General features: G+C 33.0%; 4 protein-coding genes and 1 pseudogene across 7 annotated transcripts; 4 read left to right on the forward strand and 1 right to left on the reverse strand.

Moving 5' to 3' along the window:
* The first annotated feature begins 737 nt into the window (after positions 1 to 737).
* Positions 738 to 9125, forward strand: LOC109598810 (nocturnin). Of its 4 annotated transcripts, XM_049963797.1 has the most exons (5): positions 738 to 933; positions 5468 to 5712; positions 7746 to 7966; positions 8021 to 8086; positions 8138 to 9125. In XM_049963797.1, the coding sequence occupies exons 2-5, from the start codon at positions 5645 to 5647 to the stop codon at positions 8983 to 8985; spliced, it is 1203 nt and encodes a 400-aa protein (XP_049819754.1). In that variant the 5' UTR covers positions 738 to 933; positions 5468 to 5644; the 3' UTR covers positions 8986 to 9125. The 4 variants fall into 4 exon arrangements, with proteins under 4 accessions (XP_049819754.1, XP_049819752.1, XP_049819755.1 ...); XM_049963795.1 differs by lacking the exons at positions 738 to 933; positions 5468 to 5712 and adding an exon at positions 2414 to 2760; XM_049963798.1 differs by lacking the exons at positions 738 to 933; positions 5468 to 5712 and adding an exon at positions 6501 to 6866.
* A 431-nt stretch (positions 9126 to 9556) lies between these two features.
* Positions 9557 to 10754, reverse strand: LOC109598803 (uncharacterized). Its single transcript, XM_020014724.2, has 2 exons — positions 10162 to 10754; positions 9557 to 10098 (listed from the first exon to the last, which is right to left on the reverse strand). The coding sequence occupies exons 1-2, from the start codon at positions 10583 to 10585 to the stop codon at positions 9602 to 9604; spliced, it is 921 nt and encodes a 306-aa protein (XP_019870283.2). The 5' UTR covers positions 10586 to 10754; the 3' UTR covers positions 9557 to 9601.
* Positions 10755 to 12193: 1439 nt separating this feature from the next.
* LOC109598801 (uncharacterized) lies at positions 12194 to 14046 on the forward strand. Its single transcript, XM_020014722.2, has 4 exons — positions 12194 to 12300; positions 12352 to 12925; positions 12978 to 13022; positions 13084 to 14046. The coding sequence occupies exons 1-4, from the start codon at positions 12283 to 12285 to the stop codon at positions 13962 to 13964; spliced, it is 1518 nt and encodes a 505-aa protein (XP_019870281.2). The 5' UTR covers positions 12194 to 12282; the 3' UTR covers positions 13965 to 14046.
* A 77-nt stretch (positions 14047 to 14123) lies between these two features.
* On the forward strand, positions 14124 to 15452 carry LOC109598798 (proteasome subunit alpha type-1-like; annotated as a pseudogene).
* A 1885-nt stretch (positions 15453 to 17337) lies between these two features.
* Positions 17338 to 18040, forward strand: LOC109598804 (respirasome Complex Assembly Factor 1). Its single transcript, XM_020014725.2, has 3 exons — positions 17338 to 17557; positions 17625 to 17728; positions 17778 to 18040. The coding sequence occupies exons 1-3, from the start codon at positions 17441 to 17443 to the stop codon at positions 17962 to 17964; spliced, it is 408 nt and encodes a 135-aa protein (XP_019870284.1). The 5' UTR covers positions 17338 to 17440; the 3' UTR covers positions 17965 to 18040.
* The last annotated feature ends 542 nt before the right edge of the window (positions 18041 to 18582 follow it).

Raw genomic sequence — 18582 nt, forward strand, 5'->3', positions numbered from 1 at the left:
AAGAAGAAGAAACAATTTCTTGCTATTAGTGCTTCCTGTTTACCTTCAAAAACAAATACCTCTGCCAAAATTCAAAATAGAATTCAAAATTATATTACCGAATAAATTAATGAACTTCACTTAAAAAGAAGAATATAATTCCTTGTTTGTTTAATAAAGTGAAATATTAAAGAAGAAGAAACAGTTCTTTGTTATTAGTGCTTTTTATTTACCTCCAAATAGAAACAACTCTGCTAAAATTCAAAATAATAATATTATAAAATAAAATAATGAATCTCACGTAACAAGAATAGTAAATACTGTTAGTCCATTGTTTAATGAAGTGGAATATTGAAGCTGAAGAAGCACTTCTCTCCAAATACATACACCTCTACTAATATGGATAGCACAATTAGAAATGGAACATTATCGAATAAATTAATGAACCTCACGTAAAAAGAATAGTAAATACAATCCATTGTGTGTAAGTGTACAAGTGCAAGTGACACTTGACCCGCACTATCAATCGAATGGTACATTATTCAATAACTTTTTTACAGACAAGTCGGCAAACAGCACATCATCGATCCAAATCCTTCCCCCCAAGACAGTGCGTCGATAACCCACAAATCATCTACTTGGCAAACACGAACGGCTCTATAATTAAACAACTGATTGACCTTATCGCCACCACCAGCAAATGAACGACGACGCTACACACTATCGTCACTAATAAATTGAAAATTATCCAGATTTATATTTATAATTTGTCTGACGGGCGAGAAGGTTGGACACACGCATGTATCAGCAGTCATCCGAAATAGCAGTACGTACCAGTGGCTGTGTGAATTAATGACTCGCACTTCGGACAGTCGTTTTTAGTTAGTTAGTTAGTTAGTTGATTAGTTCGTGAAGTGTACCCTCGGGATAAAAGACATTCAGCTTGATATGGTGGTAAGTGAACGGTCTCAACTACGTCCGGTTTGTCGTTGCTAATGGTTGTTTTGCGCGGAAACGCGGAATGTCTAGGTGAAGTGGTTTTCTGGCACCGATTAACGAACGAAAACGTAATCGCTGCGTGGGGGGGCCGCAGGTAGGAACATGCGAATAAAAAGTAGCAGGTTCGACACGTGGGTATTATCAAAAATTAAATAAACATTGTTTACGACCATCGTAAATTATAAGGTGAATTGAACACGATCGATTAGCCAGTTTTTCTAAAGTGCCTATAATTTCATGATTTGCATGTCTAAATCATGCAAACTATAATTCCATAACTGGTGTTCAGTTCGTGCCGATAATCAAATTGATATATTCAAAGCATGAACAACACAACTACATTACACAGATGCGTAAAAATAAACAAACAATTTTCCGCATTTGTCGATGGAAACATGTTGTCGTGCCAAAGGTAATTATGATAATCGTTGCTGGTCCGAAGGTGAATTCTACGTCTGGTAAAGTAATAAGTTTTCCCAATATAGAATGGTACTCACATAATGTTTTTCTCAAATTGTAATAAAGCAATTACATTTGCGTACGGTGAAAATAGAACGTGAGGCTGTGGAGGTGTTGAGTTGGATTGTATATATATATATATAAAACTGGTTGTGCTCGCCAAGTTCCAAATGATTAATATTAATGAGCGCCATAGTAGTAAGGAAATGATCCACATTCGAAGTAAAGCACAAACAACAAGAAATACTGCGGCTTGATTTCCATATATCATAACGTGATGATGTGAATTTGCATACCTACTGATTTATGTTGCTTTTTAAAATTTAAATGTACCCGATAACAAATAAAACATACATCAACATGAAAATTACCAACAAAAACTGATAATGGTATTACGACGTAGTTTAATTGTAAAAAATGTAAACAGTTGTAACAGTACTTCTTAATGTCTAACACGGTACTACTACAAAGATCTTTGATTCATTTTGAATGTTAAACATGCTTTTCACAAATATCTTGCGTTGGAAGCCTAAAACTGAAACATTTTTATGCAAGAATGTCATTAAGTTGATATTTGGTTAATTAAATCACATTAACATTCTAATTAGCTCAGTTTAGTGTCACTTTTAAGGGTTTTACGAGTGCCAGAGATAATTTTCCAGTTCACATTAATACACAGGAAATCGTTTAATTGATGACTCAGTAAATCCTTATTGACACATTTTTTATCAATTAAACCTTGAGGAAGTGATAAGAACAAAAATTTAATATAAAACAATGAACATCCGCGGCAGTCTTAACAAATTACCGAAAACCTCCTTTAATAAACACCACGAGTATCTGCGTGGTGACGCCTATGTAAACATTAAATTGAGCGCCGCGACGTTCACCACACACCGACTGACCACTCCTCGGAAGCTGCCGGCTCACATGTGACCGCAAAGGTCGCGACTACCAGACGTGTACCATTAATACCGGTACACAGCCACGCACCGATCCAGTCTCCGTTGACCGTTCTCTGCGAGTTTACCATTTGCGATACGAACACCGGAAGAACGACACGATTTGATAGTACCGAAGAGTTAGCCCCAAAAACACGTGCGTCCACAAGATGATGGTTGACGAACAGTGTCCGACCCTCGATCTGAAGAGGATCAAGGAGGATCTGGAGCTGGCCGAAAGTTTGGCGAGGGCCAGCCTGATGACGCCCACGGCGGCGAAGAAGCGTCTCCTGGCCAGAGGGATGCAGCTCAAGTTCGGTTACATGGACGAGACGTCCGGCGATTTTGTTCCGCCGAAGGAACTTCTCTTGTATCTTGTGAGGTAATTTTTTGCTTTAACTATTGGAGGGGTTTGAGCACTTTAGTTTCTTCCAATTGTCTTTGTCGTAAAGTTAACGTTGCAGCAGGAAAGATACTGCTTACTAAAATTGATTTCTAAAAATATTAACGGTTACCATATCCAACAATGAATATTTATTTAAATAAAAATTCTTATTTGTGGCCAATATTATAAAGGTCTTGCCAAAAATTATTATTAGATTACCCACTTTTAAATTTATATAAAATCTTAGGACAATGCACATGTGTTGATTGTTTATTCACATTAAAAGAAAAAATTATAAATTTAGTAATGAAGTAATTGAGGTTTTTAATGATTAAAATGCAATCATTTAATATTATGTGTCAGGTTTAGGACTAATAAAAACATTAATTTATATATTTGTTATAAAGTTAAGGTACTATTCTATATAATATCACTTTGATGTACGGACAATTAATATCAAATCTTAGGTCAAAGCACATGTTTCTTAAAAAAGCATTGTTTATTCTGAGTATTAGAAACCGCACGAAAAAAATCCCAAATTTAGTAATGAACTATTTGAGGTTTTTAATGATTATTATGAAATCATTGGATATTTTTGTATGTGTTTATATATTTTATATAAAATTTAAGGTAATATTTTACATATTGCGCTTTAATATACGGACAATTTCCGATACGATTTATCTTCGGATTTAAAAACGAGTTTTATTGACACGATCGGAAATATCTTAAACTATCACAACTAGTTTTCTATCTGACTTTTCTATGTACAGCATCCAATTCTGATAATAGAACCTGTTCGGCAGATTAAAAAAAAATTGGTGTCTTTAAATGTCAACTTGTAAATATTCCAATTCAAAAATTCGTGTGCCAACTAATATTAATGTACAATGGCGCAATTTTTATTGCCGTTTAAACAATATCTATTGTTTGAGTAACAGATATCAGAGTTACTAAAGCTATTTGAAAAAAGAAACCTTGATCTTTTAACAATCGCAGAATTTGAAGATAAAAACGTTGGGGAAAAACGTTTCCAGAAAACTCTGTTGTTAAATTGCTTATTGACTTTTTTATTATGTAATAAATGAGTACTTAACTACTCATTCATGTAAACTGAGGTGGATTTTCTGGGAACGAAAGTTTATGACTAATTGATATCGATTAAGCTATAAGCAAACATTTTTTTCTAAATTTGTTTATGCGAATAAATTTAGATTATCGGTAAACAGGCTATTTGTGCCGAGAGGAGCTGCAAAAAGTTTTGGCGTAAACAACTCCATCAAAAATAGTTATAATTATACCATGTATTATAATCGATCATTTTAATAAAGTGATTGTTAAGCTGAAGACAGCGGAGTTCACAGACCTCGACGTTAATTTGCCATTAACAAACATTGTAAAGTCGTTTTTGGAGTTTCTGGAGCGGATTTACTTCCTCCATGGCATTCACAATTCCGCAACACACTGAAATTACTCTTCCGCCTCCGAACGGCTCGACCAGTTCCTTGCATAAAAATAATACACATCGGCACATCCGGTACTTCTGTTTGTGTCTACAAACAGGTCCGATATAATAACCCGCCAATTAGAATCAATTCGTTTAGATAAAATATAGGTTTGTGGGACAAAAAACACTAATAAAAAATAATTACCGGCTGATTTTTTTACAAGCACGATTAGCGTGTAATGGACTTACGCAATGGATTTTTTTTTTTTGAATCGGTACCATTTCCGCGGTACGACTCCGACAAATTATATAAATCCATCACCGAAAATTTTTGCACAAACACAATTCGGATCAGATATTTTTTTTAGAAACTATAAGGAAGACTTGCACAACACTTCCTCATTGTTTATACGGAGATATCCACGTGACCGATTTAAATAAATAATCTTATTCGTATCGCGTTGGTTGGCGAGGAACTAACATGAAAGGCATACAATCGTTGCTTCTTGGTCTTTGTCCCTACACTATCGGAAACAATTAAGTCACACAAAGCAAACTATTTGAGAATATTAACTTCTTGTTAATATTTGTCACGTAGCAGAGAAATATTTTGTTCCAAGATTAGCTTTTACTTTACAAATCTAAAGTTTGGCTGAATTGTATGAATTTCTTTTTGTTACATAAATAATTAATATAAATAGAAACCATTTACATTCATTGCAATTATTTAAATTTCCACAATTGAATAATGTTATGGCGGAACTTTGCGAGTGTGTTTAAAATCCAGCATTTGACATAAATCGGCTTGATTTATTGTTAAAAGTTAGCAATTAATTATACAATACAATATTTTATGATTGTGCTAGGCAATAAATTTTCGTTTTGTTTGTTTATTAAATTACTTACATTATTACAAGTGAGTTTTCGCACGTTAATTAAGAAATTAATTGAAATTCAGATAATTTACGTGTTTCAACAGGATAATGAAAATGTAAATTTGTAAATTTATCTCTCCAATAATTTTTTACGTTCCCACAAAGAATTTAAGGATAAAATTTAACACGAATTCTTTTTAAATTACATAATTAAGGATTTACGTCATAGAACTCAGACAATTCCCTTTCACTTCGGACCAGAACACCATAGGGATTCCCGCGTCGCTCCAATTTATTTGATCCACAAACAAAACAACCATCAGCAACAAACCGTACAGACAAAAAATTTATAATATGTCGTCAGCATTTTTTCTCCCCACAGGGCAACAAACCTAAAATACTCGACGTACGTCAGGTGATGGGACAAACGTTGTACATGTACTACGTACAGAAGTGTTTCAGAACTTTATCTTGTGCTTTCGAGGAGTTCTTGTAGTGTCGTTACAAACAAAAACCGCAAAAAAATCTGTTTGAATTCGTAGTGAAAGTGTTATTAGCAATGGCATCTAGGGGCTCACGTCTGGTCGTTTCGGCCAGGAGGTTCGGACGTTTGCTGGCGATGCAGAGGTAAGTGAAACAAATCAATTGGGTCAATGAATCGTGCGAAACAATCCAACGCTGCGGTGTGTGTGACCGTCGAGAATGCCGATCGTCACGTAGAATTTAGATCAGGGATGATTGAGACCGTGCAATTAACGTACAATTTCGTACCGTAATCGTCAACCTCACATCTCGGCTTGGCTGAGGTCAAGTTAAAGGTCGTACGTGTGGCACTTCCTCGATCTCGTTTCCCGAAAATTTTTTCTCGATTTGACGGCGAAGAAAATGGATAACCCATTTTTGATGTAACTGGTTTGTTAACCGCTGACATTGACGGTACAATAAAGATGTTGAATGGCCATAAAAACGACGGCAACTTGTGTTGATGATTGATGGACTGAATAATGATAATGATTGTTGCAGAGTGCGCTGCCGAAAATACGATTACATATGCACTTTTGAAACCTTGAGTTATTAACAATGGGAAATAATTGAGAAATAGGGCGGGGATAAAGTTAAAGAAAGAACCTTAATTCCAAGTAGTTTTTCAAGGGAACGAGAAAGCGGCTTCTGGAACCTTCACAATGTTGGAAACTTCCTGGGTAATCAAAGGACTGAAAATCTTACTATTTGACGTAACCTTCTAGCCACATAAAAATAAGAGAATTAATAGAACGATTATATAAACAACAGATAAACGAGATAAATTAACTAATCTAAAGTATGTTAACCATTAAAATTTTGGAGAAAGATAATCTACCAGGAAACATTGACACAAATGAATCACCTACAATTTACATTAATATTCAATTTGGTGTTTTGAATTGGCCATAAAGTTACTTATTTGCTTATTTAATCCTGAATACTGACACATTTGTCTACATAAAACATTGAAAATCTTATCTTAAAATGCCCAATTATCTCCTTGCATTGTCTATAAGACAACATTATCAAATAGAATTAGTGGACGTACGTGAATCGGCACGAAACAATACCGGCTGCACCAAAAGCAAAAGCACTTTTGTTACATCAATACTCATCATAGAGTTCACATTGGTGCGTCATACGAAACGAATTTAATTAAATCGCCTTCTAAAAGTCAAGTCAGTCATCGAGATGAACTGTTTAGATGATATGTCCCAATCGCACGTGATCCTGACTTATTTGAAAAAGCAGCAAAAGTAAGTCCCTTGTCTTATCGGTTAAATGAACGGGTTCGTGTTCTTTGTTCAAGCGTTTCGGAGCGCGGTAATTGTTCGAAATATATTTGTAAACAGAAAGCAGGAATTAAACATAACCTGAAATCATTGAACTTGAACTAATACGTCATAGGTCGATCGGTCTCCTGCTAATCAGCAGGATTTCGTATGGTTTTGACGCAACCTCACAGATGTCGCCTTGATAATCAATTATAGTTTTTTTTAAATAAATGTATAATTAATTAAAACAAACATGTTTGAAGTCAATATTGAACATGTAATTTTAATTAACTGTAATAACAATGCATTAGACCTATTGGAAAACAAAAACTGGAATAATCATGTAAAAGACATTTGCATATAAGCAAATTAATGTGTATGATTATTATGAACAAATAAGTCCAATAATTTCTTTATAAGGACATTTATAACCGTATTAATTTTATCGCCTAAAATAAAACTGTAAATCTTCTTACAAAACCCGCAGGAATGGTAGTTACTTAATAGAACTTTGAACGGTTTCGGCATTCTAAAATTATTCACAAATGTGTAATCGCGATGAAGATAGTGGTGTTTGTTTGCACCTTTGCCACTTCTAAACTCACATGAGTATTGTGTGGATTGCCAGAAAAGAAATTCAAATTAAAAACCGACTGAATATTTATGTGTTTATCTCAAACAAAACGTTTGTATATAAAGACCGTACTGGGAAATAAATTTTTAGTACATCCTCGACAATGTTGGAGACGACACAAATTGAAAACAAACTGCTGCAAAATGTTAAAATACAAAAAGCCATTTTGCAGAGGTCCTCACTAAATATTTGTTTAATTCAAAGATAAATTCTTTAATTCTTTGCAGGATGGGCAGCTTCAGTTCGGCGCCGAAGATCCTAAACGACGACGTCCAAGACAATGACTTGGTCATACCAAAGAGCTTAAGCCGAAACGAGCTGCTGCAACATTGTCAGAAGCAAATCCGCATCGGCTATCCCATTTTCAAGAGGGCCTTCAAGAAGGCTCGAAATCCCAACGACCACGACTACGGTTTCAAGTTCAGAAAGCTGAACGCTGTCACTAAAGGTACTTTCGTTCTTCACCTATTGACCAACAACTAACAATTTTGACCTTTTCTAGGATGCAGCGATTACGTTACAAGCCCGGACAGCTTGCGAGTGTTCCAGTGGAACGTGCTGTCGCAAGGTACGTTCGAATATTTAGCCCACTTCGAAATATTTAATTTTTTTGTTTCAGCTTTGGGACAAATGAACGACAACTTCGCCAAATGTCCGGACGAGGCCTTGGAGTGGAGCCACCGCAGATTTTACATAATTGAGGAAATCGTCGAGTATTGTCCGGACATAATTTGTTTGCAGGAAGTCGACCACTTCAACTTCCTGAAGAACATACTTGGAACGCAGGGATATTCCGGACTGTTCTTCCCCAAGCCCGACTCCCCGTGCGTCTACATCCATGGCAACAACGGACCGGACGGCTGCGCCATATTCTATCGCACCGACAAATTCGAGCTGCTCAGTTCATTGAGCCGAATTTTGGAAATATGGAGGGTGCAAAGCAACCAGGTGGCCCTGATGGTAAACCTGAGAATAAAGGAAACGGGAAAAGAGGTATGCATCACCACCACCCATTTGAAGGCCAGGAAGGGTGCGCTCCTCTCCACCCTTCGTAACGAACAGGGAAAGGATCTGTTGAACTTCGTCAGCGAGAACTGCGGCAACAGACCGGTGGTGCTTTGCGGGGATTTCAACGCAGAGCCGATCGAGCCTGTTTACAGTACCATTTTGAACTCCACCACCATGGGTTTGTCCAGCGCATATGCGGACTGCGACAGTTCAAACGGACATTCCGCGGATCGGGAGCCGCCCTACACCACGTGGAAGATTAGAGACGAAGGGGAGATCTGTCACACCATCGATTATATATTTTATACAAAGAATAACTTGGAAGTCGAGTCGGTTTTGGAGTTTCCGAGTGGTGAGGAGATTGGCGAGCACAGAATACCTTCGTTCGCCTATCCTTCGGATCATTTTTCATTGGTGGCGGATTTCAAGATTAGTGACCAGCCGATTTGCTCGTTGTGATGGGATTGAAATTTTCATTGTGATATGTTTTGTTTAGTAAATATGTTTAGGTTAAGCAGTTCTTGTGTATTATAGCTTTAAATTATTTGTTTGGTATGTCTGTATATTTTTATAGATTTTAATAAAAGGTTTACATGAAATTTTGATTTAATTGTTGATAACTTTTAAATATATAGTGCGTTTCCTAAAATGGGTAATTTGAATTATTTCAAAAAACAATATATTAATGGCTTTATATTGCAACAAGGTATATTTTAATATACAATGTAATCTTCTGCATAAATTAAACAAAATTGCATCAACAACAGAACTTTTACACCAGTATTAAAACAAATATCACCAAGTTCCTTGTGAAATTAATAAAACAAAACAGATTATTAACTGCATATATCTCCAGTGAATACTTGGTCAGTACACCCTTCAATTGTTCAGTTGTTTTAAAATAATAAAGTTGATTATTTTTATGATCAAGTTGCAACATGCAGGGAATATAACAAATTATTAAAAATAATGGTCTCTTGTACTATCATTTTGTAATTAATTAGGGAATTATATCAGGAAAAATAAGGTATTTAGGCATTAAAAAAAGCTTTATTATTTTTTACACAATTACAGTTTAGAACTTAAAATTATTTTTTTTTATAATCCTTATCACTTGCTCACAACATTCGTTATTACGAATTATTGAATCAAAATTGATGTTATCTTGCTCAATATAAAAATTGTAAATATCACAGGTAGAATCAATTACGGGTTTACATTTTTCAAATTCCAACCCATCTTTCAATGGGCATAAAAAGACACAAAGTAGTGCCGCACACAATCTTCTAGAATCACTTAATGGTCTTTGAGACCACTTCTCCATTTCTGAGTTCTTTTCAATTGCTTTATAAAGTACATAATCAGGAATTTTTAAAACATCTTGCATTGCTTCATCCAAACATCTACCAACAAGCATAGTCTGATGAGAAAATTTGTTATAAATAAGTAATTCCCATTTTTGTGTGTCATAAACATTATTCAATTCAATATTAATTTTTTTTAGGTACTGTGCATGTTCTTCTCCATGAACAACTTTTTGATGGATTTTTGACTGCAATATTTCAGCCAATTCTTTTGGAAAGTTTTCTTCATTAAAATTCAAACAATCAAATACATAAACATTAAACTTATTACCCAGAATCAGCAGTGCCATGTTATTGTGTCCTAAAACTGACAATCCAATAGTTTCAGTCATTTTTAGTGTATCAACAGCCTTTTGATATGTGCTGTCTTCTGATGATATCAATGGTGCACACTCAGCAACTTCTTGAAGTCTCTCAATTTCTTCCATTGGTAACATGTAACTATACAGACGTCCGTCGGAAACTTTCGACGTTTCATCCCGTTTTTGATCTTGTGAAATATTTTGCTGTAACTTTTCAATTTCATCCAAGTTAAATGAATAAACTCCCAGCAATTGTTTACCCTTCTGATCAACTACGTTGTTTATTTCTATTACACCTACACTACCGCCACAGAAGGTCCCAATAAATACCTCGCCCGTGTCTTTAATCTTTAATCGAATTCTGCAATTTTTTTTTAGTATTGAATTGCTCATGTTTGTTTTTAAAATTTAGTGCGTTTTCCTATTGGAATGTTCTTTGTTCATCATTAAAGAATTATGTACATTAATATATTATATTTACGACATAACTACAAGTATGGAAGTCACAAAAACATTTGAGGCAAAGACTATATCACTCTCACTACCGTATTATAAAAAGTTAGGTTATGACTATTATATGTGACAAATTGTCACTGACAATGCCTCACATTTGTACATGTAACTTGGGTTGCCAATAACGTTCTTAAAATGTACTGTACTTATATATACTTATATGATATAATTCAATAATTAATTTCAATGCAAGTTAACAAATTAGAAATTAGTTATATTTTCGTTAAAGTATAGATTATTATTAAGTAGTAGCTTTAGTTAGTTATTTATCAAGATGTAACCTCATAGAAAACCTGGCCAAACCAACATAACATAGTTATGATATTGCTGATATATAAAAGTGCTCATTAAATTACATTTGTCTAGTTTTTTTTTCAGTTTTTAGATCATCAGTACTATTTATTAATCTGTATACGCAACCTGGTCAAGCCAACGTATATATCATAGTGACTTAAGGAGTTGCTAAGATTATAAAAGTATTTATTAAATTACTATGGGCTTGTATTTTAAGAAATTTACCCCAAATCATTAATTTTAAAATTTTAGTATTTAGTATTAGTTAATTAATATGTATAACCTGATCAAACCAACGTAGTTATGACACTGTCTTAAGGAAAATATTACTGAATATATAAAAGTTCTCATTAAATTACTACGGTCGTGTTTTTTAAAAACTTAGTTCACCGACTTTAAAATTTTAGTACTATTTATTAATTAATGTACATTACGTATGTACGTAACCTGATCAAGACTGCGTAGCTAACACACTGTCTTAAGTAGTTTCTGTGAATATAAAAGTATTTATTAAATTACTATGGACCTGTTTTTTAAGAAATTTACCCCTCAAACAAGAATATTGTCAAGTACTATCCTAAATCTTTAATTTTAAAATTTTAGTAATATATTAATATATAATTAATCAATATAAATAACCTTATCAAACCAATGTAGTTATGACATGAGAATATTACTGAATATATAAAAGTACTTATTAAATTACCTACAGTTTTTTTAAAATGTTTACCCTTCACACCAGTCTATTACTAGCTTAGATTACCGATTTTAAAATTTTAGCATTGTTTATTAATCAATGTACACAATCTGGTCGACCCAACATAGCTATGAAACTGCCTTAATGTATTGAAGAGAATTTAAAAGTACTTATTAAACTACTATGGACCTGTTTTCTTAAGAAATTTACCCCTCAAACAAGACTATTGTCAAGTTTTAGCTGTAGATAATTAATTTTAAAATTTTTGTATTATCTATTAATCAATATTCAAACACTTGAACATTGTTATATTCCTTGAATTTAATATCTAATTCCGGTCAATCTCTAAATCTTTTCAAAATTTAATATAAACGGACTGAGGAAGTCGTAGTTTTGGTCAAATAAGTCAAATAAATATTAATAATTCTTGTTGTTTTATTTACAGTAGTTTCTTGCATCTTGACTAAGTGTATAAAGTCAGAGCAACAAAAAATAATGAAGGTTAAAAAAGGAAATAAATGGCTGGCATAAGTTTTTGTTGTGTTATAATTGAAAATAGTAATCGTGTTAATTTATATGTCCCAAAATGAAGGATTTCAAAAGTGTAAGTCCAAAAGCCTTGCGACAATAGGTTGAATTAAAACTGAACTTTTAGAATCACTGCAGGCTGTGTACTTTGGTATTTTGTTGCGTTCAGTGTCGGTTGAACCACGAGAAATCCGCACACAATTTGACATTTCCAGAATGCGACTTTTGTTTGTACGGGATAGGAACTATTAAAAATCCAACTGTCGAACTAATCGAACACATAATACAGACACATTGGCCCATACATTGTGTACTGTGTAAGAAGGTTTTCAATTCACCTGAAGATCTGTTCATTCACGGTAAATGCACACCTACTATAGCCGTATACAACTCACCAACGGTCGCTGAAAACAACAAGGAGTACGACTCGCCACCGATCACCGCACTCTTCGGTAAAGACGGAACAGGAAAGAAATATTTGGACGTCTTGAAAAACCTGGCCACCAGCACACCCATGCAAGTTAACGGGGACACATCAGTCGATATAAACCCTTTCAGTCTCAGCAGTGTAAATAAGACTGAAGGTGATAAGAATTATTGCGAAACTCCCAATCAGGAGTTAAGCAAAAGGAAGGTTACATTTTGTGAAACTGTAAGTGTTGAATATATTGATCCTGAATCGTCGCATAATCAACCTAAAGGTAACACACACAACTAATTAATATTATGCATAATTACTAGATTATATTTCAGGACAAAATCAACAACACAGTCCAGCCAAGAATATCAGTTCACCAGGTAAAATATCACTTATCTGTCGCCGTGTTTCATTACTCGAATTATTTCATTTATTTTACAGTGATTGTAACGCCAACAATCGAATACCAAACAGCAAACACCGAAATACAAGAACCACAACTTCAAGTACAAGAAGAAAAAGTAGGTTCTCCAAACTGCACACTATGGGAAAGTGCTACAGACACTTCTCTAATGGATTCCTCAGCCAATCATAACGATGAAATAAACATTTTTAAAGTACCTCCGGTAATAGATAAGTTCGCACCTGCTTCAACGAATTCAAATAAAGTAACAGAAAAAGTAAATCTATCGGAAACATATACAGATTCTCCGGAACCCCAGGCCAAACGACCAAAAGAAGCTGATGAAGATCAAAATATTTTTGCCAGCACGCATATTGAAACTTCTGGTGTGTTTAAAAATGTATTTAACCAAAATTATATGTCGAACGAGAATCTGTCGTCTATTAAAACGGATGTCGACAAGGAAACATCTCATAAACAATTGTCTTCTATAAAGTGCATATACGATGGAGATTCATCTACTGCACACAAATCAATACAGAGTAGCATGGACTCAGAAATTCCTGCGGTTGATGGATCACAAACAAAAGACAAAGGTTTGTGGTCTTCAGTGAGGAAAAAGGTGAAAGATGTTATCATTTCGTCCATTCAAGAATTGGCAGGTAATTCAAAGAAAAGATCTTATTCCGATGATGATGATGATGACTCGTTGACCAGCAATAGAAAGGAAGTGAAATTTTTGAAATTTTCCGATATTAAGGGGAGGAAACCAATTAGAGATTTAAATGTACCTATTCCGGTGAATAATCAAAGAAAATTGACGCCTTTGAAGGCGACGTCTTTAAAAGAAAATGTTCCAGAGGATCCGCCAAAGCAGATTAAAAAAGGAATTGATAAATGGACACAGACCGATTTTTAATTGTGATTTTGTTTACTTTTACCTATTTACTATTTATTTTTATAAAAGTCCATTAGATGATTAAACATATTGTTCTATTCAACAGTTTTTTGTTTTATACAATATTAATTATTATATATATATATATATATATATATATATATATATATAATTAATAAGTTTTTATAATTTAAACATTTAAATAATATAAATTATTTAATAGAATTTTGACAGGTTATGATAAATCATTTGACTAGTAAAACCAATTACTTGATACTTGTTAATATTAACACTAATTACAACCTGTGAAATATTCAGGTTTTCTAGTCTTTTTATTTTAAAAGGTATAAATACACTCAGACCCTTCCAAAGTGAATACAAAAATTCAATTCATTATTAACTTATACGATTTAAAGAGAGACCTACTGGTAAACTTGTTAATACCATTAGAGAAGACCTTCAAATAGAAAATGTGTAAATTCTTTTTGCAAAACAATTCATCAATTGATAAACAATAGTTATTACCTGGTTTACAGTTCTCAATTAGAATATATCATGATCACATTAGAAAAGCGATGCGATATTAGATAAGACACGTAAAATCCTAAAAAAATGTTCCGAAACCAATACGACAGCGACGTGACGATATGGAGTCCCCAGGGCCGCCTCCATCAAGTGGAATACGCCATGGAAGCAGTTAACTTGGGTTCGGCGATTGTCAGTTTAAAAAGTAAGACTCATGCTGTTCTAATCGCTTTGAAGCAAGCATCTTCTGAACTGTTCGCGTATCAGAAAAAGATTTATACCATCGACAATCACATTCGCATTACGATTTCCGTTTTGACAGCTTATGCGAGGATATTAAGTAGATATATGAGGGTTGAGTGCTTGCATTATAAATATTTCTATGATGATTATTTTCTATTAGACAGATTGATCAATCAGTTGAGCAACAAAATGCAGATTTGCACTCAGAAGTATGACAGGAGGTCTTATGGCGTAGGGTTTTTGATTACTGGATATGACAAAGACCCACTCACTTACCAAACGTTCATCAGCCAACTACTATGACTGCAAATCTATGTCAATTGGAGCCAGATCGCAAGATCCCAGGACTTATTTGGAGAAAAATCTGAATGAACTAAAAATGGTAGTCTAGATAAATTAATCAAATCTTCTCATCTTAACAACAAGAACATTTCAATTAGTTATGTAGGGAAAGATAAATCCTTCAAAATTTTGGATGAGGAATATGATCCCTATCTTGCAATGATCCAAGGTGAGGAGAGAAGAGGTGGCAGTGAGTCAACCGAAGGGGCTCCACCAAGGAATGATGCAGGGAAACAAGATCCTACATAAAAGTAAATTTGTAAATAAATTTTATATAATTTTTTTTCTATAAATTTGTATTTTGCAGAGGTCCTGCAGAAACGATGGATAATGTTTTTGAACTATTCTTAAGCTTTATAAGTCTACTTTGTATTATAAATTTAATAAATATTTGCTTATATAATGTTTTATTTCAGTCAGTTTATACATGAATTCAATTATATCAGACTGCTTTTAACCAATTACTCCTTCCCTTAGTTCTTTCAGTTTACTATCCAATAAAGATTCATCTTGCTTAATATAAGCATCAGCAATAGTAATAATTTATTGTTCAAGACTTCTGGCAATATCTTGTAAAACTCCCTTCTTTTTACATATTTGTTCTGTAAGCCTTCACTGTGTTCTTTAGTCACCCTTAAAAACAATTTATTAAGAACAAAATTGTAAACTTTCTGAGTAATAGGAATAAGGAGGAAAGGTTAATTCTTGATTATTCTATAGCTTTTAAAACTTCTTTGTTATGTTGAGGGAAAGTGACCAAATTCACAATGAAGGATTTTTTATTACAGTCTCAACAATTTCACATAAGATGTGTTTTTTGTCATTAACAACTACTGGTAAAGATTCAAATGCTGCTGTTGTGAACCTTAATGATAATTGTCTAAAAATTCATCTTTTAAAATATCTATACATTTACCCATTTAAATGTTTAAATGTTCACCAATTCTAATACTTGTTTATCATTTACATGTATTTTTCTTTTGCCTAAAACAATTAATTGAAATATATTTTATGTTAATAATATTTTTTCCTTTTTGTTGTCCTACCCTGTGGCATTATGTCTGCTAAATATATGTGAGGATTTGTTAATCTCGTAAAACAATGCACTTTTTTCATTATTAAAACTATTTTACTTTTCTAATGTAACATTTTCAGAGGAAAACTGAGTTTTGGTTTATTTAAATATTTAATAATAATCGCATTAGCTTTGTTTAATTACACAAAAAATTAACAGATTTGAACTCTTAGTACAGTATTATAAAAAGTTAGATTGTGATTATTAGATGTGACAATCAAAGACTACATACACTTATACACTGATTTGAGGTTTGTTTTAGTGACGGGCGATTATGAGTGATATAATCGAAATATATCGATTATGGCCGATCACTCGGTCATTCGATTATTCCAAACGATTATGAATGATATCTCGAAAACTCGAATCTGCGCATGATTCTAAAGGATAATCGAAATATTTCGAAAAACCGAGTGATGAAATATTTCGGATGAACGAATGATTTGTATCACGCTTCTGCGCATTTTTGTTGAACATGAAAGCAACACTGCCAAGTTGACATTGTTATTTAAGTCTTCAGAAAAATTAATTTGCACTGAATTTATATTTTGATCTTAGTTGTCCCAAATAAATTTATGTGGTAAAGTGATCTATGATTTATAGTCTAAATATTTCGATTATCATTCAATATCTAAATTTTGGCACAATACGCTTCTTGACAACGTTGCATATAAACGACCGAATATAGAAACACACCTAAATAAATAATATATAGTAAATAATATTTGATTTTTTATATTCATAACCTTCAGTACAGTTAAAACATGCATAAATATTAAAAATTTACAGAATCGAATAATCGAAATACTACATCATTCATTGGAAATATTTTGTCACTCATTAGTTCGAAATGTGCGCAGACAACTCGATGTCTGTATGAGATATGAAGTATTTTGTCATTCATAATCGATCATTCGAATGATCATTCGATTATTTGTATCGATTATTTCGAATCATTCGATTATTGAAATATATCGATTATGCCCAACACTAGTTTGTTTATGCAGAGTTGTATAAATTTATAATCAAAACACAAGTATTGTAGTTATTACAGATTTCTGTTTGTAGTTTTCATTAATATATAGGCGCAATTAAAATTAACAACTAGGCTTAAGTGACACAGAAAAAAAGGTGAGGATTATATATTATACTTTTGCTTTTATTAGGAAAAATTTAAAACGCTTTTTTAAAAAAATTAAAATGCCTTGTGGTGTGATTCTGCGCCGTCAGAGTGTAGCACGTCACCAGTCAAATGACTTGACAGATGAGACGTCATTAAGAAAAACTTTATTTATTTAATTAAAAATTTTAAATGAAAGAAACAATGAGTACAAAGACAAAAACCCTCGAGAAAAATGGCGTTTCTAAAACGTCGACCGCTTCAGTATGGTCTAGAGCGTTTACTTCCAATTCAGAATGGCCAGATAAGGTAAATAATAGGTTATGTGCGTTTGAACGAGATAGATTTTTACAAAATGTGTTTAATTATTTTATAGGAGGAATTTTTAGACGTAATTTATTGGGCAAGGCAGGCAATAGGTATCATTTTAGGGGTATTTTGGGGTTTTCTACCATTGAAAGGAATTATAGGATTAGCTTTGTAAGTAGACAACAACCATTTAAATTGAATGTTCATATTTCCTTTTCAGATTTGCCCTGATTAATGCGGGGATTATTTACTTTTACTTTACAAATTTCCAATGTATTGATGAAGAAGAATTTGGTGGTGCCTGGGAACTTACAAAGGAAGGTTTTATGACTTCATTTGCTGGATTTTTGGTTACATGGATAATAATATACTCAGGACTTTATTATGAAGTAGGGAAAGAAACGTAACGTTACACGACTCATTTTATATGCAGCAATTTTTTACCAAGTCCTATTTATTCCCATAATATATTACAGAAAATTTTATTGGGTTTTACTCTTCCAAATTCCCTTTTAGATTATTGTACGTTTTGTAAATTAAATAATAAAATTTTGGCATAAAAGAAAACAATTAAAATTTGAGTACTTTTATTTTTTGAAAGTATAAAAAAGATTAATACAATAAATGGAAGCATTATTACACTACATGTGTATAAAAAAGTACATATACATAATACACATGATAAGATAAAATGATAAATTGAATGGCTTCACATAATCTAATTCACAAAGTAGAACATTTCATATTTTTGTTTAAGAAAATAATTTATATACAAAATTGCATGTTGAATACAACCAAACAAATGTAACTAAAGCTATAATTTGATTAACATAATTGGTTATAGTTTGTTCTTAAAATATCACAATGTAACTGAAATCTATGCAAAAATATCTAAACATAAGATTCGAAAGTTTTGTATATGGCTACAAAATTTAATACTAATTTATGCTGGAATGAATTTTTTTTTTGGAAATTAAACTGTATATGGAGCATTTCATACTTATTAAGTGATATATGAATGCCAA

Source organism: Aethina tumida, chromosome 2 (assembly GCF_024364675.1).
Source record: "Aethina tumida isolate Nest 87 chromosome 2, icAetTumi1.1, whole genome shotgun sequence".
NCBI lineage: Eukaryota > Metazoa > Arthropoda > Insecta > Coleoptera > Nitidulidae > Aethina > Aethina tumida.